The 23,364-nt window shown below is 40.6% G+C and overlaps 1 protein-coding gene across 7 annotated transcripts in view; it reads right to left on the reverse strand.

Moving 5' to 3' along the window:
- Window positions 1-10,727, reverse strand: part of MYOM1 (myomesin 1) — a 79,830-nt gene extending 69,103 nt beyond the window's left edge. For 3 of the 7 annotated variants that reach the window (XM_054815620.1, XM_054815617.1, XM_054815619.1), the window contains exons 1-2: window positions 10,571-10,727; window positions 6,791-7,279 (exon numbers count right to left, since the gene is read on the reverse strand). In XM_054815620.1, the coding sequence (XP_054671595.1) occupies window positions 6,791-7,218 (428 nt within the window). In that variant the 5' untranslated portion in view covers window positions 7,219-7,279; window positions 10,571-10,727. Of the gene's footprint in view, window positions 1-6,790; window positions 7,280-10,403; window positions 10,492-10,570 lie in introns of all 7 variants that reach the window. The other 4 variants (XM_054815622.1, XM_054815618.1, XM_054815621.1 and 1 more) reach the window with 2 other exon arrangements.
- Between the last annotated feature and the right edge of the window lie 12,637 nt (window positions 10,728-23,364).

Genomic DNA, 23,364 nt, shown 5'->3' on the forward strand with positions numbered 1-23,364 from the left:
TCCAGGGATGGTGACTCAACCACTTCCTTGGGCAGCCTGTTCCAATGATTGACAACCCTTGTGGTGAAGAAATTTTTCCAAATATCCAACCTAAACCTCCCTTGGCACAACTTGAGGCCATTTCCTCTTGTCCTATCACCTGTTACTTGGGAGAAGAGACTGACACTTTTTTCCTGTCTTTCACTTATAACTCTCTAAAATTATTTGAAAAAGAAAGAATAATTGCTACAGGTTCTGTTTGTCCGATTGTGATTTTTTTTTAATCAAACACTGCAAGTCTTTGAAGTTGAATATCTCACTTTCATTTTTTCTGCCTTCCATAGCTGGCTTTATGAAAATATCCCCCAAATCCTTCAGATTGATGCCAGAGATCTCCCTCACAAAGCAGCCTGAGAAACAGGGATGGAACTGGGACTTTTATTGAGGAATGATGACTAAGATAAAAACACTGTACATGTACAGCTGATTCCCACTCTCTTCTGTGTTTTCTAACCCACATGTCTCTTGATTGAGAGATGTCTCTCTCACCTTTCACTGCAGCCACCTGATTATTTTCTGGATTACTACTGCTGGATCCTTCATGTTATTACATCCTTTGGTCGACCCTTGTGTGTATGGGCTCAGGACCAGAAAAGCACCTTTCTAGATGCCTTTTCCTCTCTTCTTCTTTCTCTGGAAGGGGTAGCTGCAGCGAGAGTCGTGCTGTCTTCTAAGAGCAAGAGTGGTGTCCCAGTACTTTGTAGTGGTACAGAAGAAGGAACACTCAGCTATCAAAAGCACAGATGATAAATGTGACCTGAATAATGGATCCAGGTGGATCCTGTAATTGTCTGCTGTTCTCAGATTGCTAACACAACACTCTGACCAATTTACTTCAGTCATTTGCTCTCCCAGAAACTTGACCTAGACTAAGCAGTGCCCCATTGAGAAGTGTTTCACTGCGTGGTGCCAGTGGTGCTTTTAGACCAGTTTCCTGTTCCAGTAATGGTCAAGAGCAGGTAAAAACAAAGTTTATGTGGAGAAACACTTCCCTTGATAAATCACTTTGGTTTCAAGCCAAGGCATAGGGACATCCTGAGCCAGAGGTCGCATCCTGGCTGTAGCAGTGAGCTTACAATTTATTTATATGTGAAAAGGGCACTTTAAAACCTGTTTTAATCTTCCACTTTATAATCTCTTTTGTGCTTACTCTGTGTGAAAAATCCTTCCTTGTTCACATCTACACATCTACACATCTTTCACTATTTTATACAGTAACATTACATGCCCACGTTTGCCTGCTGCCCAAGTGAGAGCCCCAGTGTCTTACCTTCTCCAGACAGAAGGTATTCCATGTCTCCCACTACCCTCCTTGATGATAACTGACCCTTTTCTAGTTTCAGTGTGTACTTTTTTAAATGAGATGATCAGAACTGCACCTAGTATTTCAGGTACAAGCATACATTGGATTAACACACTGACACAATATGCTTTCTGTTTTATTTCCACTTTCTCTCACAGCTGTTCCTAAATTTCTAATTGCTTCATGACTACATCAGAGCACCCAGCTGGTGTTTTCAGAGAGGTATCCAGAGTCACTCCAAACTCTTTCATAGAATTGCACTGCATAACCCAAGAGCTGAGATGAATAAATTTGAAGCAGCAGAAAATGTTTCTCCTTTCCAAATCCTCTTATCATTTGCTTCCGTTCAGGCAGAGCTATATGGAGGCTAGTAGAAATGCATATTCAAATGGAGCTCTTTGCATGGCGAAACAAACCGATTGCTTTCTATCATGAGACTTATTTCCCTGTTTTCCTATTTTGTTATTACTATTTCTTCCTGTGCAACACAAAAACCAAACCCTGCCTACAACCATTATTTAGGTAGCCCAAAGGAGGACTCTGCTTTCTTGAACCAGATTCTAAAATCTTGCCCTTTATTTTAAAATGTTCCAACCTTTTACCTGATATGTGGAACAGAATCTCCCTGGAGGAGAAGGAGCAGGGTATCTGTGCTCTCTAGTTTCACAGGGTGGAACAGTACCATGACCTTTTAACAGCTTTCAACCTCATTTGATATGTCCAGCTAGCATACGTTATGTTTTTTTCCAGATCAGATACTATCTGTACTGCCTTATCAAGGTTGGTGACCCAAGCCTACTGTCCTAATTTCTTGATGGTTTTCAGCATGTTAAAATATCAACACCAGCATTTTCCTAGTTTCTCAGTAGAGTCACTGAATTGGGAGTTGGGTGGCTGTAAATGCTAAAGGCACAGACATTGTGCTGCAGAGATGTTAAAGACAGATAGACACTATTAGCTTTTCCCTCTAGCCCAACAGAGGAATGAAAGACAGCAACCATGTGCAAAGACTCTGAAACTCCCAAACAGAGGGTTTGGTTTGATATCTTATTCTCAGATAGAAATATACTTCAATATATTGGCACTGCCCTTGTTTCTGTGCCTGAAGGGACAGGTTTCCCACCCTGCACAAAGACAGTCTATGCCCAGTGGATGTAGAAATGTGTTCTAGGAGTGGACCACAACACCCTATTCCTTAGTTACTCCACCCCTGCATGAAAAGGCACCTGTAAAATCTTTTACAGCTATAGAAAATCATGTATCTTGTCCTTAGCATGCTTGTTACATCTCTCTCTCTCACACTTTATTCCAACAGCAGACAGGGGTGCACTTGGTATACACAATGGCTGTACCAGCTGTACCTGCTGGAGGAGCTCCATTAGCCAAGGGGCATTTTCCAGGCTCTCTTTCTAGCAGCTGCTTCTTTCCTAATACACAATGTTTGAATTTACTCACCATAAAGATGAGAGAGTGGATTGGCAAACCCAGTTACAGGAGAGTCAAAAAGAAAAAAGAAAAAAAAAAAAAGGGATTTTGGGTTTTCATGAGAGCGCTCTTTAAAGCCAGTCTCTAAAGATGAGAAGTGCTCTCTGGTGACTGTATTCATTTTAAGTTGCTGACAGATTTGTCACAGGCCCAGGCAATATTGCTGGCAATAACCACGCTGTTCCCTAACAGCTTCCACAACAAATTTTTTAAAGGGGAATTGTTTCCACATAACAGGTCTCATTAAAACAATTTCCATGCTTGGCCATGACGTTTGGAAGCCACCTTCATAACTCTCACCTATAATAAAGCAACAGATGAGCAGTGCCAGCAGGGATCTCGAGATCACAGCCTTCTCATGTTTCTTAAAGTGTGTTATTTACTCAGCCCTGTCCTGAGCCTGGTTACAATATTGCTCAGAACAGCATTCACTTTTACTGTCTGGCAGTGTAATTAATTGCAAGTTAGTAAGGCATCTCTCCTCTGTTTGTTTGGTTCACCTGAATTATGCCATATCTTCTTTGCTGTTTCTCCTGATCTGCAAATTGTATGCAACTGCCTGAGCCACACCAATAACTTGCATTTTCTCTCTAAGCAAGTCTCTGGTCCATTTGGTGGCCAATAACCAGTCCGTGACACAATGGGATTATCTGATGCTGCTGGCCAGGAAAATAACACATGGAAAAGCAGTGAAAGTTTGAGGAAAAACAAATGATTGAGCTTCCAAAAAAAGAGGTAAGTGGGTTTAATCCAGCAGTCCCATTTGACAGGCCTGTAGTGCTATAAGCAGCTTTGGCAGACCTGACTCAGAAGTTTCTCAGAAGCACATAAAGGATGGACCAGTGCCATGAGAAGAATATTCTCCCACAGGAGCCAACTTGCCCACGCCAGCAGCCCCCAAGGACGGCACAGGGAAGAGGATGGGTGGCTTTTGGGAGAGAGCTGCCACCCCTCGCCTGTACAGACCCTGCGTGCTCCTCGAGGGAAGAAGCACACCCCGCTCCTCCTGGCTCTGCAGAGGCCAAAGAAGCAACATTTAGCTACAGATGGCCCCACGAGCTGGTAGAGAGGGTTAGGTGTGAAGCGGCAACCTTTACACGGTGAGACTCGCTTTCTTTTAGGAGCCCAGGGTTTTGCAGCTTTGGCAAACCGTAACCAGCAAATCTGCAAGCAAGTATTTGCTCTTGGTTTTGCCAGTTTCCATTTCTCTCCTTTTACTTCTTCAAGCTGTCACGGTGTGAAGATGACTTGAAAGGTGGGGAAGAGACAGCCCACTTGCAAACGAAGCCTTTTTTGTCCCAATGAAAAAGCAATGAAAAAGCAAGCTGCAGCTCCTTTACGCTATCTATGTCCATGCTTTGGGCATGTTTTCCACTCAAGTGAGGCTCCAACGTCAGAGAATCGGATTCAGGCCTTAGTCCTTCTCCACTGTTTTCCCATGATAAATTCCTCACATAACATTAAGTGCATGTTAACACTGTTGCTTTATGAACACTCTCTTCTGTACAGTGGCTACAGAAAAGGATGAGACAAATTTTGCAAGTATAGTAAAGTTCAGCAGAAGCTACTTTAGATAAAAATAAGTGACCTGACGAAAAGCTTAGTATTTGAATAGTATACTTTTCCTGTTGGGCTCAATGGGTTTTATCCACAAAACTATACCTGTTATACATAAATGTAGATTTGATGTTAAAAGCCAGTGATATGCAATAATCAATTGTTAGCTGAAGACTTTTATCTGGAATTCAGGGCCCTTCCTACTTTTTGAAAATTGAAAGTTTTTGAAGACTTCTTTTCTTTTTTCTTTTTTTTTTTTTTTGCTACACCATTTCATACAGATGAAATCAGAAAGTCTTTGATTTGCCCAATTTATTTTAGTAACACTTTTTGTCTCTACATTATCCCTTGAAGTGTTTTGGGCTATCTGGCTATAGTACAAACTTGGAAAGAATTACTTTAAATTGGCATGACATTTAACCATATAGTTGCAGTATTTGTTTTACTTTATCTTTTGCAGATTGCAGCAAAATGGGCTGCAAAAACCAAATAATTACCAACATAGAGGCCATAGTAACCATAAAATTAGGTTAAATACTGAGATTATAATTCAGAACCATATTCTCTCATGTATTAATTAAGTTTTGTGCAAGAGAGATTTAAATCGCGTAGGTCTAATTTCCTGAGTCCTAGCTTACATAGCAGCACTAAATTTCTCAAACCTCCAATACAAGGACAGGATCACAGAAAAAAAAAAAAAAAAAACCAAAATAAGTTACAGCCAAGATATTCTTATCTCTGCTTATCAGGATAGCATATCAATCTGGTGGCAACTCTTGTACTACAGAGTAGCTTGGAAGTATCATCAAATATACTATTTTAAAACAAAAGCTATTATCTCAAACAAAACCTCAGGAAACCTGGAAATGTTTTAAGTTCTCTCACAATTAAGCAATTCTATTTCCTTTAATATTACTTTGCTGACGTTAAGAGTTCTTCTTGGTGAGAATATACAAGCTTCAGAAGAAACTCATCTGACAAACCAGAGTAACTGGGACTCGGAAGCAGGCTTTTTACAATCACTTTTTGCAACTTCCGAGAATGTTCTCATTTCTTATGAGAACATTTTCTATAAGAAGAAGGAGGCTTTGGGTTAGGGTCAGCAACAGCATGTAGGCACAGCTGCATCACTGCAGAAATTTGGAATATCTTCCCCTACTCAACCCTCTCCGGAAACATAACCCTCAGTCCCAGCATCTCCAGTTTGCTTCCCTTCATTAGCAGGTTATAAATTAGCTTCTCACTGCTTCCCTCAGTGGTTAAGTATTTGCACAAATGAAATTGTTTCAACAGCAAAGACTGGATATCACTCAGCCCAAGACAGTCAAGTAGTCAAGTCACTCCCCTGAGCTCTGACAGCCTGAGGTTCAAATAGAGACTTGACCCTGAATTTCCTGAAACCAAGTGAAGGCTCTAATCACAAGGTATTGTTTACTGCTGTACAGGTAGTCTTTCCCTCAGTGGTTTTGGCAAAAATTCACTCTTTATCCACAATCCTTGGAGGATATTCAGTTTTCAAAACTTAAATTTTCTGATGGACAAGTCTTGATCAGTTGTACTAATAATGCTCTACATTTTATATTAATAGAACAGTGAGCAGATGTTTTGGGCTATAATTTGTTGATCATTCCCTATATTGCTAACAGCTGCTCTAATCTTACTTTAATACTCCCCTAATTTCTGTAAATCTCTGAGATACATACAAATAATGTGAGGCTATAATATCTAAAATATTCTGCTAATGTAATTGCTTGAACAATATTTATTATCTTACTTAAACAAAAAACATGGTAGCTAAGCATAGCTGCTCTTCTAATGCAAGATGAACACTCTAGGGTATTCCTACTTTGGAAATAGTATGCCTCAACCAATATACAGTGTGAAAATTTCAATTTCTTGAATCACTCAGCATAAAAGTGAAACCATTAGGCCAAACAAGAATTGTTTAATGATATATGGACATGCTAGTTCAAGCTTGCATGAACTGCCCTAAGTTCTTTTACTTCTCTAACCTGGCCAGATAAGACCCAGCCTCAAACCAAATGTTATCTCAACATAGCATATTAAATTCAGCTGTACTAATATAGCTAAACAACTTGGAAGGAGAGGTGGCTCATGCCTATCCAGTTTGGAGCATGAATATGTCATCATTCAGCCACATCAGCATTGCCAGTGTTGTTCTTATGCCCATCCAACCGTCACATATGAATTACTCCAACAAACTAAGCTGACTACAGTCATTCCCATTGCCAAAGCCAAAGGAAAACACCAAGCCTGGAAAATACATTAACACCAAGTTACAGAGAGAATTTCTGTGGAAGAGGAGGAGGGTTTTGCCATTGATTTCAATGAAAGGTGGCTGGACAGTTTTGTTTCAAATATTGTTTCAAAGACAGATTTACTTACCCGAGACTGTAGGCTTCAGATCCCAGCCTGTAGGCTGCAGCCAGCTTGTTGATGGATTCAGATCCATGACTGTAGGCAGCTGAGCTCTTGCTGAGGGATTCAGAATCAAGACTGTAGGCAGCAGATCTTTTACTTCGTGCAGCAGAGTGATCATAGGCTGTAGATCCATAGCTGTAGGCTGCTGACTCAAGGTCATAGGCTGAAGAACCATGACTATATGCTGCTGAAGAGTCAAGGCTGAAGTCTGCTGCAGATGCATGGCGATAGGCTGCAGAGCCCCTAGCGTAGGCTGTAGATCCTTGAGCATAGACGGCAGATTTGCCCTTTGTTTCCTTTTGGTACTGGCTTACAGTGGACTGCAGTGCTTTATGGCGGTACGCACGGTCATAGTGCTCATGGTGTCTTTGGTAGAAAGGTAAAGACATCATGGGTGTCTTCTAAGTTTGCTTTTTACTGCACGTTTCTGAATGTTAATAAACAGGACAGTGTCTGAAAAAGAACAGATCAAACATAAGGACTATTGTCAAAGAACTACTGAGTTAGCATATAAATAATACACAGCTTAATACAAACTAACACAGAGCTTAAAACTTCAACCATCAAGTGCAATGAATTTAGCATTATCTTTTTATGACATGTTTTAGACTTTAAGATAGGGTTGTATTTAAGTTTCAAAACACTCATGTATCATTCATCATGACCAGAAAGCCTTGCACTGCTGTGTCCATTCATTTGTAGTTGGCCTCTGTGTTACTGCAAACTATTCAAGTTTTACCTGTTCAACTTCTCTACTCATTACTGTGAACTAATGAAATTTTATGTGCTCAACTTTTTCAGACATACTGTAAATATTTTTGTTAAATTATAAAAGAGAGAGTAAAGTAATAAATTATTTTAAAAGGCATGAGGAATTCCAACAAGGCTATATAAGCTGAAATAAAAATATATGAACATTCAATTCATTTTTGTAATCCAATTTTCAGATTGAATTTAATATTCTCTTTAATATTTTAACAGTGAATTAAAAAGATTAAGATTGAGAGAGATGTCACTTTTTCTGTAAACATGCATTACATGGGTTATTTTGTATGTGATACCAGAGATCCATTTAAAATGGCTTGTCATACTTTTACAGTTTAACGAGGGATGCAGTCTGTATGCAATGAGTAAAATAATATCATGACCCTTTTTTTTAACCTATAATGTCCTGTTGAAGATCATCAAGGAACTTCCTCCAGACGACAGCCCCATCTAAGCTTTTGTCTGCACAGTCATCAGTAGTTTGTCTTGCAGTCGCTCGTAGTAGGAAATTTGATCAGGTGAGAGGTAGTTCCCCTCTCAAATTGGGATGAGGGTTGAGTGCAGAAAGGATTTCCCTTGGGGTTTTTTTAAGCTGGCAATTCAGTCTTTATTTTCTTATTGTTTTATTTTGCTGTCGTTAAAATTGACTTTTTATTCTTTGGTATGCAAGCTTGCCTCTACCAATCCCTATGGTGACCTACCTTTCTCTTATCACTGGTGATTAGGCTTACAACACTGCTAGGATTGGCCCTAAAAAGGTACATGATTATGAACAGAAATGAGCTACAGCTGGTAAACATTTAGAAGAATTTAAAGAAGATCCAGTGATGAGAGATGTTTGTTATTGGGGTTTTTTTTAATTTCAATCACAACAATGGGAATCTTGTTCTGCTTCTGGTTTTGTTCGTGTTAATGAACAATGATCTGATGTTTTGACATAAAACACACTTACAGAGCTGGAGTGTAATCATGATTTCATGAAAATCAAGATATTTTTTCCCTGGTCTTTATGCTTCCTAGATTTCAGTCCTTGGCTTTTTCTTTAGTATTTGGTTCTGATAGCAAGTCAACGAATCACAAACTATTCTCTCTGGTAACTGCTCAGGTACCTACCATGACTAAGGCAAATTATGGGGGGGGGGGGGGGGAAAAACCCACCCAAAAATGTTAGTCTATTGTTCTCTAAGGCAAAAATTGATGTTCCTTTATAATTCCCTTATTCCTCCTGCTGGGTATTTTTTCATGTAAGTCTAAAGAATGCAATTATTCTGTCTAGTATCCTTGTTTCTAATACCTATCAATATTTTCTGTTATTTATTTCATTTTGTTAGCTTCTGGTGGTACGTAGTTCCTCTTAATTTCCCTAGTTTCAGATTTCTTCTCCATTTTTCTTCATTGCTTTCTCTCCCAGCTCTGCAGAGCTAGGTTTAGGGTTTGCAAGCCATTGTGATCTCTGCTGAGCAAAGTTAGGGTGTACAGATGAGTATTGTCTTACACAGTGAAAGGGAGAGAAGATGAGAACATCCTGTTTCCCTTCTGTAGAGTACTACAGTTGTCTCCCTTTGGCTTCACCATCTTTATTTGCAGCGTTGGCTAGCTTCTGCATGGATACAACAGCCACAAGGCTAGCAGCTATTCAGCCCTGTTGCTCAGGGATTCCCAAAACCTTCCAGGCTTCAAAGGAAGGAAGGTGATCCGAAAGTATAAAGCACTGCATGCGATACCCATTAAGGAGAAGCTAAATGAGACATTTCATATACATCTTACCAGAGCAAAAGAACAAGCAGTGGTCTTAAAGTCAGCATGTTTAAAATGTATAAAACCAACCTTTTTCTTCCAAACATAAAAGGTCTGGAGCTCACTGTCCTCAGGAGTAAGCAGAGATCTATGAGAGGAGTAAGAACTAAGGCAGTAAGGCAGGAGCTGAGCACGAACTCAGGTCTCCTGGTTCACATCAAAGGCCAACTCTGACTCACGCCATCTAAGAGGAAACTCCTTTCATAGGTATTTTATCACACTATGAGTTATGTTTTATATTTCATCTGAAACATCAAGCATTGCTCACAGGTCAGGATCAGATAGTTACACTAGTCTGATCAGATACAGTAGTCTGACGCTATCAGAGACGACAAGAAACTCTGAACCTTGTAAGGATTTTGCTTCTGTTCGGGGAACTGTCTGATTATCAGATTGACTCTCATCTTTCAAGTTTTATAAAATCAATGCTACCTGCACCTACTTAGTTTGTGTCCACTAATCAGCCCCCTTTAGTGTGAGGACAACACTCCCTCTCAGGATCTGTGTATCATTTCATAATTGCAGAGCTTGGCCTAAAAATATTAATGGCCATAGTTAGATGAATATGCAGATTTTGGAACTATATGTTAGCAGCTGTTGAACTGAATTTTCGAAGTTACTACAGAGCAGACAGATGTACTTGTTCATAGGTTGTAGCTACACATTAAAGGAAGTGATTTTATTGGCATTGCCTCTTCCACTGTTTACCAGTCTGTGTAATTCTTTAAAGATCTATTCCATCAATCAGTGAAAATAGTGAAATAGATAAAAACCAGAAACTTTTGCAAGCAGGGAAAAAAAATGATAACATCTCCTTCAGCTCAGTCAATGGCTTTGCAAATCACAAGACATGCTATGCAACTAGAAAATATTTAGATGATTTACACATTCTCTAAGCCCAAAGGAGGTTACATGACAAATTCCTCCTGTATCTCAGTAAGCCACGCTTCATTTGAGAGTACTGTGACAATATGCAAGCATAATTGTGTTGATAATAAGTGAACCGTTGCATTACTTCGCTTTGTCTCACAGCTAAACCTCAGGCGTCTTCAGTTCATGTCCACAAGTCCCTCAAATAACTGCTGAGCTGAGAATAAAGAGAGCTACTATCAACTTGGCATTGCAGATTCAGATTAAAAATAATTGAACACATAAAATCTTCTGTCATAAAGGAACACTTACCAGGGCCCAAATGATCAGCAGCAAATGAAATAGCTCTCAAGTGGATGAATAGCAGAAAAATACAGCAAGGATGAAGCCAGCAAAGAAAGAGGTAGTCAGGACAAGGGGTAAGGACTGGACTTCAAGGTCCAGAACAAAAATAATGCCTGCAGTCAGTGGAATGTCAGAGCCCCAGTCCAGACCTTTTATGGCCAGGGGGGCGATAAATATAGCATCGAAGAGGGAGAGAGACAGATACCGATACCCTGTGCTATCTCTGTGCAAAGACACGATGACAGAAGCTTCAAACCGAGAGTTCTCCCTTTTAAGTACCTTCACTAAATTCAGTATAAAATCAGCATTCCAATTCAAAATTATTTCTAGGATTTTTTCCTTAGTTGAATCAGATTAAGAAGAGGGAAAAAAATAATGTATTGTGTCATGAACCAGAAAGTAGGAAAGATCAGTCTCTGTATTGACCTTTGCCATGGTACAAGAATATGAGTGTTTTATGGGTTCCTTTCCTTTTTTTAATGCCAAGTCACAGTGCATGTAATGTAGATATTTCAGCTTAATGACAGACAACCTAGAGAAGCAGCAGCAAAACTCTATGAAGCCATACAATGTGTTACAATTCAATAAAAATATACTTTCTTTGTTCTGTTGACAAGGTGTTACATTTTTATCATCTTATTTAAGATAAAGTACTACATTCAGAACATGACCTCATGAGGCATTTAAGTAGATATAAACAATGCAGCTCAAAGACTCAACTTTTTGTTTCTAAATTAAACAATATTACTTCTAGGGATAATGAAATGGGCTTGTCTTCTTTCATTTTGGTCACAGCATTTTGGCAAGCAAATGTACAATCAGTGCAGCTGAACATCAGAACAATTTCTGTGATCTGAGGTTTAATGTGTGGAATGCACTGTGACTTCATTGTAAATACGGATTTTGCTCTGCACTGTACATTTAACTTTCAATACAAGTGATTAATCCACTTTATTTTGTGCATTGACAGAAATACTAACCCTCTCAGTTCTGCTATAGCCACTTCCCACCACACTCCCATTTCCACACAGCCGGGAACTTTCCAGCTCCGCTCTTCTGCTGAGGCCTTCCCCCTTGTGCTGGTTTTGGCTGGGATAGAGTTAATTATCTTCACAGTAGCTAGTATGGGGCTGTGTTTTGGACTTGTGCTGGAAACAGCGTTGATAATATAGAGAAGTTTTTGTTACATAGAGGCGTTTTTTGTTATCCCTGAGCAGTGCTCACACAGAGCCAAGGCCTTTTCTGCTCCTCACCCCACCCCACCAGCGAGCAGGCAGGGGGTGCACAAGGAGTTGGGAGGGGACACAGCCGGGACAGCTGACCCCAACTGACCAAAGGGATATTCCATACCATATGACAGCACGTTCAGTGTATAAGGGGCTGGGGGAAGAAGCGGCGGGGGGGACATTCAGAGTGATGGCGTTTGTCTTCCCAAGTCCCTGTTACACTTGATGGAGCCCTGCTTTCCTGGGGATGGCTGAACACCTGCCTGCCCATGGGGAGTGGGGAATGAATTCCTGGTTTTGCTTTGCTTGCGTGCGTGGCTTTTGCTTTACCTATTAAACTGTCTTCATCTCAACCCACGAGTTTTCTCACTTTCACTCTTCTGATTCTCCCCCTCAATCCCGCTGTGGGGCAGTGAGCGAGCAGCTGCGTGGGGCTCAGCTGCCGGCTGGGCAAAACCACGACATCCCTTACGGGTAGAACCACCAGCAGAAGGTCCGGATGAAGCCAGTGGGTCCCAGGCTTTTCTGTACAATGGCTCACCGGTATCTTCTTCTTCTTCACTTGCCTTGATTCTATCTGAAATCTCTCCATTCTCTCCACTAGCTACTTGTTCCCTGTGGAGCCTCCACCTCCTGCCTGATGCTACGCCATGGAGTGAGTTCACGTGCCTCCTCATCTCCCACACTGGGAGCTGCTCAGCTACACTAACCATATGGGCTCTTGGTCTTTGCTCCCGAGCACAGGAGGTATGGCCAGCGAAGAGTTGTGCAGTCACAGGAACTGCATCTTGGCTTAGGAAACTGGCCAGACCTGCAACAGACAGAATGAAAAATGGAAATCCTAATATAACCTTTTCTTCCCCAGAATTCTGTGCCAATGGCAGTATGGCTGAGCTGTAGAATCTGGGCTATAATACGCATTTTTAATTAGAGAAGGTAGGGGCCTTAGTGGATGGACTCCTGGATTCTATTACAGATTCCTGACCCACTCCTTCACTGTGGATCATTTGCACTGACATACTAAAATACTTAATGACATGGAAATTGCTTTTGAAAATTTCAGAGAGAAATGTAGAAAAGAAAACAATTAAACATCTTGCTTCTCTGCTCTCATTGCAATATAATTTGTATAGATCACAGGTGGGATATAAAAATCTAAACAACATTTTCAGTGTTTTTCTGGGTATAATGGCACTACCAAGACCAATACAGTTGTCAAATTCTGTGCTGGCTTTGTTTATTCTGTAAATAAAATGGAGATAGGGTGTAACAGCAAAATCTTTTGGGTTCTTTCATTATTTTGGCACTGAAATTTACACACTTTTATCTGGCTTTAAAATGAGATAATATCCACAGATAATTTTAAACCACTTAACTCCTATCTGAATATCAAAGTACATTTTTCGAACTACTTGGAGCTCTGTAAGTCTCAGAATCCCTGCAGCACTGTGTATCCACATGTATTTAGTCACATTGGTCCTGGGAGACAAAGTCTTTAGAAATGTTAGTTCTGTCTTCTGCTAATTAGAATTACATAGTGCCAGAGACTAGCTTGTTTTCCTGAACGGGAAAGCTGGAAGATTAATTCAGAACTTGACACAGCGGAGAAAATAGCTTTCTTCTAGACTGTTTGTCCATTGATGTTTTAAGAGCTACAGCATCCTGTAGCTGTGGGTATTAGTCAAATTCCACAGCGTCCAAGTCTATCTCTTTCACTACAGTAGAGTCCTAAATAAAACCAGCAAACATTGTTTTTTTATATAACAGGGGTTTTGGGTATGTGTATTGTCTTCCAGAATTTACTTCCAAACTTGGGTCCAATTTTCTGAATGGATTCTCAAAAAAAATGACATTTTTCTCCAGAAAAAAAAAAAAATCACTTTAGGAAAATGTGCTATTCTCCATTATACCCTAACTAGCTATCTTCATAACCTACTGAAGACAAAGAAGATCTGTGTTCCCTTACCTTCACCCATGGGAAGGTCTTAATCTCCAGGTAAAGTCAATCTCTGTTTCTGTTACTTCTCTGCATCGCTTTGAGTACATGTATTTCACATGGAGTCAGACTTGTAACAGAAGGGACTAGGAGCAGCCTGCCACAACTTGAGAGTTTGGCCTCAATAGCATGCAAAGGTAGGGGGAAATAATTTAGGTATGAATGAACCAACACCGGTGCAATGTTTTTCATGAGGAATGCTGAACATTACTGCTTGTTTTGCATCGGGGGGTGCTGACCCATTATGATCCCAGTAAGAAAGGCACTCAGACTCTGGAAGGTATTAGTCAAAAGGAATGTATTAGAGCTAACACTATAAGAAAATAGTATAGATAGTCTTACATCTCTTTATATGCTGGGAACTCCAAGCGGTGTAGGATCAAACAGGACTCCAACCCATGTGCCGCACATCTTACAGACCCTGTCAGGAGAAGGGGATCCCCCATTTCAGTCATATGAGCTATTATAGGATTTCCTTACAAGAAAACAACTCCATTTATCATTTCTACTGTCAAACAGAAAGGATGTTCACAAGAGAACTTCTCGCTGCATGTGCTGGATACAGGCAAGGCCACCGCAGGTGGTGTAACCGCTGGTACCGAGCGGGAGCTGCCTGCAGGATCCTCTGTCCAATTAGTTGGCAAAGTTAAACCTGCAGCCGAGGGATGTGTGCTGCACAACGCAGCCTGAAGGCCACGCCGTACCCGCAGCGCAGCCTGGCACGGCATGGCACAGCACAGGCCTGGGCGTGCTCACGTTAGCTACCGTGCAGATCGCTGGCTCCTCCATGTACAGAGGTGTCTGGTCAGGACGACCGCACGGCTCCACCTCTGGTCCCAGGTTCCTCACTGCCAACGTGTGCACAGGAGAGAGCAGTCCACGCTCCTTCTTTCTGCCTGCTGACAGGCAATGATGGAAAATTATTTTTTTTTTGTAAATTTAGCAAAGCCCATCTGTACCTGTCCTGCTTGAAGCTATCTTTCTACACCATGGGTGGCCAGAGCCATACATAGTACTCCAGAGGAAGTTTCATTAGAGACCATTACTCTCATACTGTGACACATTTCTGTCTCTGCTGGAAAAAGAAAATCCTCAAATTTCAGCATTGGTCTTTTTCACACATACATTACATTGGCGGCTCACAGTCATCCTGATCGATTAACATCTTCGGATCTCTTTAGTTCTCTGTCACTTCCAGCTGAGACAATCTAATGACATCTTGCATCTTATGACCTTACACTTTGTACTACTGAATTTCATCTCTATCATTCTAAGCCTTAGTCCTATATAATATTCTAATCCTTCCTTGCAGGACAGATGCCCCTTTATGTTATGCAGTCAGCACATTACTTTGGCACCTTCCTATTTTTTTTATAAGATCACCAGCAAAAACATTAAATATTGCTCCCAAGACCATTCCTAAAATATCCGCCCTGATTCTTCGCTTCTCAACAAAACCTGGTATTGCTTGTCTAGCCCTTGAGCTAGTGTAGGGCTTGTCTGCCCTGCAACTCTTGTTTAAATTGTCCATTTTAACTAACAATTTTGTAGGTGGTAGGGTATCAAATCCAGATGGACTCAAGTAGTTGCATTTCTATTGTTTCAAAAATGATTTATCATGTTATATTAAAAAAAAAGGTTACTTGATCTGTTCTTCTTGATTTTGTTCTTGCTTTAGATGGGTTAGATGATTTATTCATACTGAGCACATTCTATCCAGATTTCCATTTTCTTCCAAATCTTTGATAACTTTCATCAAAATCCATTTTAAAGCAAATTATTTCCAAAGGCCTTTCAAAGTAGTGACTGTTGGTTCCTAGATTGATTTTTCATTATACAGAAATATTTGTCTTACCATTATTAGTAACATTTATTCTGCAGTGCCTCTCTGGGAACTGGAAGTGTCCTATAACAAATCAGTTGCTGGCAGCATTTATTTTCCTTTGTAACATTTTAAAAATTTCTGTTCATATTAAAACCTCACCCTGAGAGTCTATAGCAGAGTGCTAGAGCTATTTCAACAGAAAATTCTTATCATAGTATCTCTTGTCATTTTAAATGACATGCTAAAACAGATGGATGCTAAATGTTGTCCTACACTGTATCTGTCAATCTTTTCTCAACACCACAGATCCTTCAATACCTTTATTCCAATAACAATGGATAGTTTCTGTTATCCTCACTCTATTTAGCTTTGCACCTTGCACTAGAAGTGGAATTTGCCCCTTTGTCTGTATTCCTTAGCAGCTGCTAGTGCCAAGACCAGTTTAACCACACAGCATATCTTTGGGAAAAATATGCTACCGTGGAGGACTTATTGTCCAAAATGTGATGCTGTTCTGGTCTCTCTAAACCAGTTGTTGCTTTAGAACTGATATCATGGCCCCATAATGAAGGGAGGCCACATAACAAGGCTCACAGAGTCAGTGGGCAGAGATATTTTATGCTTTTCGTTCAGCAACCTGAGGATATTTGCCCATGAAGCTGAGATCATTGTAAATTGCTTCTTGTCTAAGATTTATTGTGTCCTATGCACATACTGTCATGGGAAGTTTGTCAGAAATGCTCAGGATGCACTGCAGCTCAGGTAGGTATAACTGAAAGGCTCTAAGTACCATTCTCAAGATAAATTAACAGCCTCTTAGGTCTAAGTCTTGCAGTCTTGGGATTTGATTCTCTACTGCCTTCCTTGCAGCATTTATACCTGTGGAACATCAGTCAGGACAAGACTGGCACAAAAATGCTTCCATATACTTCAACTTACATCTGTTTTACGCAGATGTTCACCAACATGAACAGGAAAGCTGTCAGGAAACGGAACATTTTATCTTTGTATGGGTTAAGTTAGACACAGACAAAAATCCCAAATCATTGAAGATACATCTTTTGCCTCTGGAAAAGGCTGGCACCTGGCAGCTCCTCAGGTTGCCTTTACTATTGGAGATACACATTTCAGCAATATAGGAGGGGAACTTCTTAATTTATCAATACCTCACCGAGTCATTTCTGAATGTCAAATGAAGAGCTGTCATCCTGGAGTATCAACTCAATATTTGAAGTGATGAGTATGTCTTTGCTCCCCAGCCAGAAAGCCAACAAATTTTGTGTTTAGTTTGGCTGCCTTCAGTTGCCTGTCACAGTAGGAGTAGCAGCAGCAAGCCTATTCATAGATCAGCTGTTCCTGAGATACTATGAACAACAGTCTTGGAAAGACCGGCCAAAACACTTTGACACACGACTGCTGAAGGACCAGAGAGGTGCTCCAACCCCAGATAACACAAAGCCAGGAAACTTGACTGAGGTATAATATTTGACCTCTTGCCATTTAGTTATGCACCTTTTAGAAGCAGATAATATACTTCAAAATTATGAGTTCAGTAGTTTGACCAAGATATTGGCCAAACAGCGGTGACCAGTGCCTGAGGCTGGGGCTGCCCCGGTGCCCCTGGGTTGCCCTGCTCCTGGCCAGGGCGGTGGGATGGGTCCTGGCTGTCAGGCCCTGCCCTGATGGACCCCATGGGCAGCCTCCTTGGCCCCCGGGGAGCCGTGGACACTTAAACAGTGACTTTGTATTGATTGTCTTCCCCTTTCCTGTTATCAAAAGTGTTTAACTAAATGCACCATTTCCTTACAAAGAAAATAAATGGTAGATATCATCTCACTCAGATTTAAGCCACCATTGCACATGAAACAATTGCCTCGGGTATTACAATAATCCCTACCACAATCATTCAGGCATAGATACACAAATTTAACACCTAGTACGCAATAACAACTTTCATCTTCCTTGTCCTCGCATTGATTGATGAAATACTTCTGAATCAATCAAATGCTTCCACTAAAGGAAAGGATAGTGGCAGTGTATTAATAAAAAAGAAAAAAAAATTAGTTTTACCTATCACACTTGGAAATTATTTCCAGTATAATAATTAAGCTGAACAAAGTTTCAAAGAAAAGTTGCACCAGAAATTTACAAATTGATTGCTCTAATCAATACTCCCTGCAGGACAAAACCATCAAATTTAAAATAATCCACATTGATTATGAGTGAAAAAACTCTTCCAGAAGTTGAGGACATAATACAAAAAGACCTGGTGAAGACAAAGAGGGTAAAATAGACTGAAGCTTAGTATTTGAAGAGAAGGAGACACAATGAAGAAAAGAAGGAACTGAGATTAGAAGGATCTGATGAGTGAAGGCACAAGTCAGAGATAATTCTGGTGATTATTTGCCATGTGTGATTTAGCTTTAAATGAAGTAGTTCAAACACCAACAGCATAAGTTGCAGCAGCAAATGCTTTTGAGAGAACTGCCAAACCCATCAGGACTTTTTACAAATATTTAGACAATTAATCAAATTATTTGAATAGTTTTTTCCAGTCACTTAAAACCTCCTATAGCTGAGGGCTTCAGGCTGCAGTGCAATCATATTCCATGAGGGCAGCAGTGTATTTAACTTTGAAATGGATCAATTCTGATTTTTGTGTGGTAGGCTGGTGCTCTCATTTCTCAGTCCATGCTGTAGGATGAGTTTCCTACATTTTTGAGCAAGCTCAAGTTTGGAGTCTCAATAACGGGGACCAGCATCAGCTAAAAAATGATGCTTCAAAGACTAGAGAACATATGAATTTGCAGATCAAGATCAGTCCAGTTTCCTGACTGACACTGGTCAGCACTAGATGGTTCAGGAAAAAATACAAAAAAATCACACAGTGGAGAAGTTTGCAATATCCTTTCCAAGTGGATGTTTCACCTTAACATTTGTTCTTTATCAGTTATTTTATGATCTTATAACTCATGTGACTTAAAGGAGAAGTTGGAATGGTTTTAAAATGTCCTTTATTTAAATAAATTGAGATTTGGAATACCTTTTTATAGTATTCATCATTCAGTATAATGCTAGTCCTACAGAGGAGAGCTCAACCTTTACTGACTCTCTGAAAATCAACTTGGATTTGGTTGCTTTATAAGCTGTTGAAAGTTAATAGTTCCCATCTGTCTTTTTCTCGCTATAGCTTATTCCTGGCTTTCTACCAGAAGCTGTCAATGTCCTGTTAGCACGTCCATGCCTCTTCCTCTGAAATCTCCTTCAGCAGGACATGCCAGCAAGGTGGCAGCAGTCTTCCCCCACCACCACCCCCCAGCAACTGGTAAGGAGCTGAGGGCCACTGCCTTGTTTCTAATGACTGGGATTCACAACCCACACAAAGCTCAGCATAGGACCTTTTCACCTGCTATTTACTGAGTTTTTCAGTCAGCCCTGATCTCAGCACTGCTGCAGATGTACAGCTAGCTCAAATGAACTGGGTTGTTCAAAGTTCTGTCAGATATATGTCTAGATGATGGCTGTGTGGACAAATCATTAATTATTTTTTCAGCGCAAGAACTTGAGGTCATCAAGGCTCTGTTAAAACACAGATGATGTTACACAGTGAGGCATATTGCGACTGCACACAGAGTGCTATTAAGTCAAGGCTGTGCTTATACAGCCTTAATTCTGTCTGTGTCTGGATATGTGTTTGTACTTTCTACCACTTCTCCCAGTACACAGCATGTCCACATTACTTGGATGTGGATGCACATTGATCACCTGCTCCCTTGCTCTTCTTCTTGTGCTATTCTTAAAAATTCTACTGTTTTTTACTTCTCATCTACAAATTTTCACTTTGAACCGCCATTCTGCATGCTGATGTTGCTTATCACGATTTGAGGCAAAATACTAAACCATGATATTTGGCATGCCTTATTTGGTCTTAGAAATATATATATATTTCTGTGGATGATTTCTACCTGGACTTTAGTAAAGCCTTTGGCACCATTTCCCACAGCATTCTCCTGCTGAAACCAGCTGCTCATGGCTTGGATGGGCGTACTCTTTGCTGGGTAAAACACTGACTGGGTGGCCAGACCCAAAGAGTTGTGGTGAATGGAGTTAAATCCAGTTGGTGGCTGGTCACAAGTGGTGTTCCCCAGGGCTCAGTATTGGGGCCAGTTCTGTTTAATATTTTTATCAGTGATCTGGACGTGGGCATTGAGTGCACCCTCAGTCAGTTTGCAGACATCACCAAGTCAGGCAGGACTGTTGATCTGCTGGGGGGCAGGAAGGCTCTACAGAGGGATCTGGACAGGCTGGATCAATGGGTCAAGGCCAACTGTCTGAGGTTCAACAAGGCTCGGTGCCAGGTCCTGCACTTGGGTCACAACAACCCCAGGCAACGCTACAGGCTTGGGGAAGAGCAGCTGGAAAGCTGCCCATCGGAAAAGGAACTTGGGGTGTTGGTCGGCAGCTGGCTGAGTATGAGCCAGCAGTGTGCCCAGGTGGCCAAGAAGGCCAACAGCATCCTGGCTTGTATCAGGAATAGTGTGGCCAGCAGGACTAGGGAAGTGATCGTCCCCCTGTACTCAGCTCTGGTGAGGCTGCACCTCGAGTCCTGTGTTCAGATTTGAGCCCCTCACTACAAGAAAGACATTGAGGTGCTGGAGCATGTCAAGAGAAGAGCAATGAAGCTGGTGAAGGGTCTGGAGCACGAGTCTTATGAGGAGCGGCTGAGGGAACTGGGGTTGTTTAGCCTGGAGAAAAGGAGGCTGAGGGGAGACCTTATTGCTCTCTACAACTCCCTGAAAGGAGGTTGTAGCCAGGTGGGTGTTGGTCTCTTCTCCCAAGTAACAAGTGACAGGACAAGAGGAAATGGTCTCAACTTGTGCCAGGGGAGGTTTAGATTGGATATTAGGGAAAAAGGATTGTCGAGCCTTGGAGCAGGCTGCCCATGGAAGTGGTTGAGTCCCCATGCCTGGAGGTATTTAAAAGACGTGTAGATGTGGTCCTTAGGGACATGGTTTAGTGGTGGACTTGGCAGTGCCAGGTTAATGGTTGGACTCGATGACCTTAAAGGTCTTTTCCAACCTAAACAATTCTACAATATAAAGTTGCCATTCTACATGCTGTCAAATAGGTAAATGATATCTCGGGAGTTCAGTTTCTGAGACCTTAAATAAAATCTTAAAAGGCTGAGATAACATGGCAGAAACAAGTGACATATGGACCATTGTTGTGCAAAACACAGGCTGTAGCACTGTTGAGTCTACAGCCTGGCCTGCTCTGCGTACTCAGCTTTTCATCTACAGTATCTTTTGTTTAGTGCTTCAGTCATTTTAAACGGGTGTTGAAAACAAATCATTGTCCAATTAGACTAAAAATCTTTCTATTAAAAATCTTTGTACTGTTTCACACCAGCTACTTTGAATCCCTTCCATGCTTTGTCATTGCTCAGTCTCTATGTGGAAACTGTACAAAGATTCTATATGTGCTTGTAAATTTGACAGGCATACGTAATACAAATTCATTCTGAACATGCAAATTGATACATTCTCTCACTCTCTTTTTTTTCCTGACTCTGATGATGATTACTGTTGCTTTGCATAAATCGCAGAAGAGCTGTGGGAGCTGGAGTGACACAAAATTCAAGCTTCCTGCGTGAAGTCATTTGTCAAAAATCTTCCACATGCTGATGTGCTTTCAAAAGAATCATCGTTTTAGATTTAAGATACTGTATCTCAATTCTCCCCATTGTTTTCTATTTTAAATATTACTTCATTTAACTTTTATTTATAAGCCTGGATTTTTCATCAATTCTTATTTTCTTGTGTCAAAACTTTTTCATGTCATGGCCGTCTCAGCTAAACTGGAATTCCCTATATGTTCTAATTGGACCCCTTTCCATTTGAAAGAAGAGTTGGGGCTTTTTTAACCCATATTATGAATTTGTAAATAAAAAAATTCTGAATGTTGGCCCATAAATAATTATTTTCTTACCATATTGGAAAATAGGCAGGAAGAGTAGCAAATATAAATGAAATTTATTTTAAATAATTTTTATTCAATATAGTCCTCTCTTCAAAACCTTCAAAGATCAGTCTAGCAGACAAAATTATTTCATGTACAAAATGGAAACCCAGCTGCAAGATAATGGCTTGCAAAAGGAAAAACTTTTTTTCTCCATGCCTCTGGACCCTGTTCGTGCAGCCACTGGCTTTTGTGAAGTACTAAGTAAATATGAGTTGTGGAAACCCTGCTAGAGACTCTCTCAGATGAGTAGCTGTCACACATTGCCAGTAGGCTGAGACAAAAACATTCTCGACATCAGATAAAAAAATGAACCTTGAGAATGTGATTAACTTCCCTTTCTTTTCTGAAGGCCCAGAAACCAAACTCACCCAATGACTGTGGCAAAACACCCCCATTTTGCTGGCCAGCTTGGTAATTTGGTACTGCTCCCTTTACCAAACCATAGGAATCTGGGAAATTTTCCCAGGCTGTAAGCATCACCGTTGCATGTCACCCACAGTGTAAGAATTAGAAGATTTTGGTTCATATTTCTTCTTTTTTGTAGAACTTTTTGGCTTGTATTCTGTGCTCTTCCTTTATTTTCTTCTCTTTTTTTCCTCTCACTCCCCTGAGTATTTTGCTCTTCACAGGATCTTAGTATTGCTTGACTGCACAAAACATCGATTTCTAAATTTTCCTTACACCAGAGGGAATTGCTATTTAAAACAGTGCACCACCAGCAGAATTTCTAACTCTAGCTCAACTTCAGTTGTGGTTTTCAATCACACTTGTCTCTAATGAGCCCAAGTTGTGTGTAGCTGTATAAGACCAGACTTTTAAGCTACTCTGATCAGTTTGCATGTCTGAAGTAAAATAAGAGAGTGGTTATTACTTTTTTTGGATTGCATTTACACATGTGGAAAAATATTCAATTGCCAAGAAAGAAATTACTGATCTTAAGCATAGAAAAATCTTTCCTGGAAAAAAATAAGCCTATGTGTAAACTTTAGAAATTGGTCATGTGTTTTTGTAAAATAGGATTGCCAGTGCTAGACAGAGGACAACTGTCCCATCATTTTACTGAGATCTGTGATATTAGCTGTTATTTCGAATTAGCCATAAATTTGTAGAAATCTGCATAGTCTTTTCCATCTCAGGGTACTATACTGTTAGTCCAGCTAATAATTTCTAGCAATTAGTTTACTACCAACATACGGTAAAGCACGTTTGAATTGCAATTTGCATCTACAATGAGAATCACAGAATCGTAAAATAAATCAGGTTAGAAGGGACCTGGAAGGTCTCTTGTTGAATATCCATCCCAAAGCAGTGTCAGCTGTGAGATTCAGTGGTGAGACTGCCCACAGCTTTGTTGAGCAGGGTCTTGAAAACCTCCAGTGATGGAGACTGCACAACCTCCTTGCACAACCTGTCCTAGCCCTTGACTAGTCTAACACCTGAGAGACAGGATGCTCACAAATTTGGGCGTTCCCCTCCAGAATCATAGTCTGATTCTTTGCATTTTTTAAAAACTGTGACAAGTTCCTCGCTCTACAGTCTGGTGTTTGAACTCCTCCAGATAATGCCAATGCACACAGGTTGCCAGCACTCTGAAAGCTGCAGAACAGTAACAACAGGCCATTTGGAGGTCTGATGACAGACTTGTTTTAAAAATCTCTGCAGTTTAAACAGTTCTTTGTTTTACTATTCTTGT

This window comes from Grus americana, chromosome 2 (assembly GCF_028858705.1).
Source record: "Grus americana isolate bGruAme1 chromosome 2, bGruAme1.mat, whole genome shotgun sequence".
Classification (NCBI taxonomy): domain Eukaryota; kingdom Metazoa; phylum Chordata; class Aves; order Gruiformes; family Gruidae; genus Grus; species Grus americana.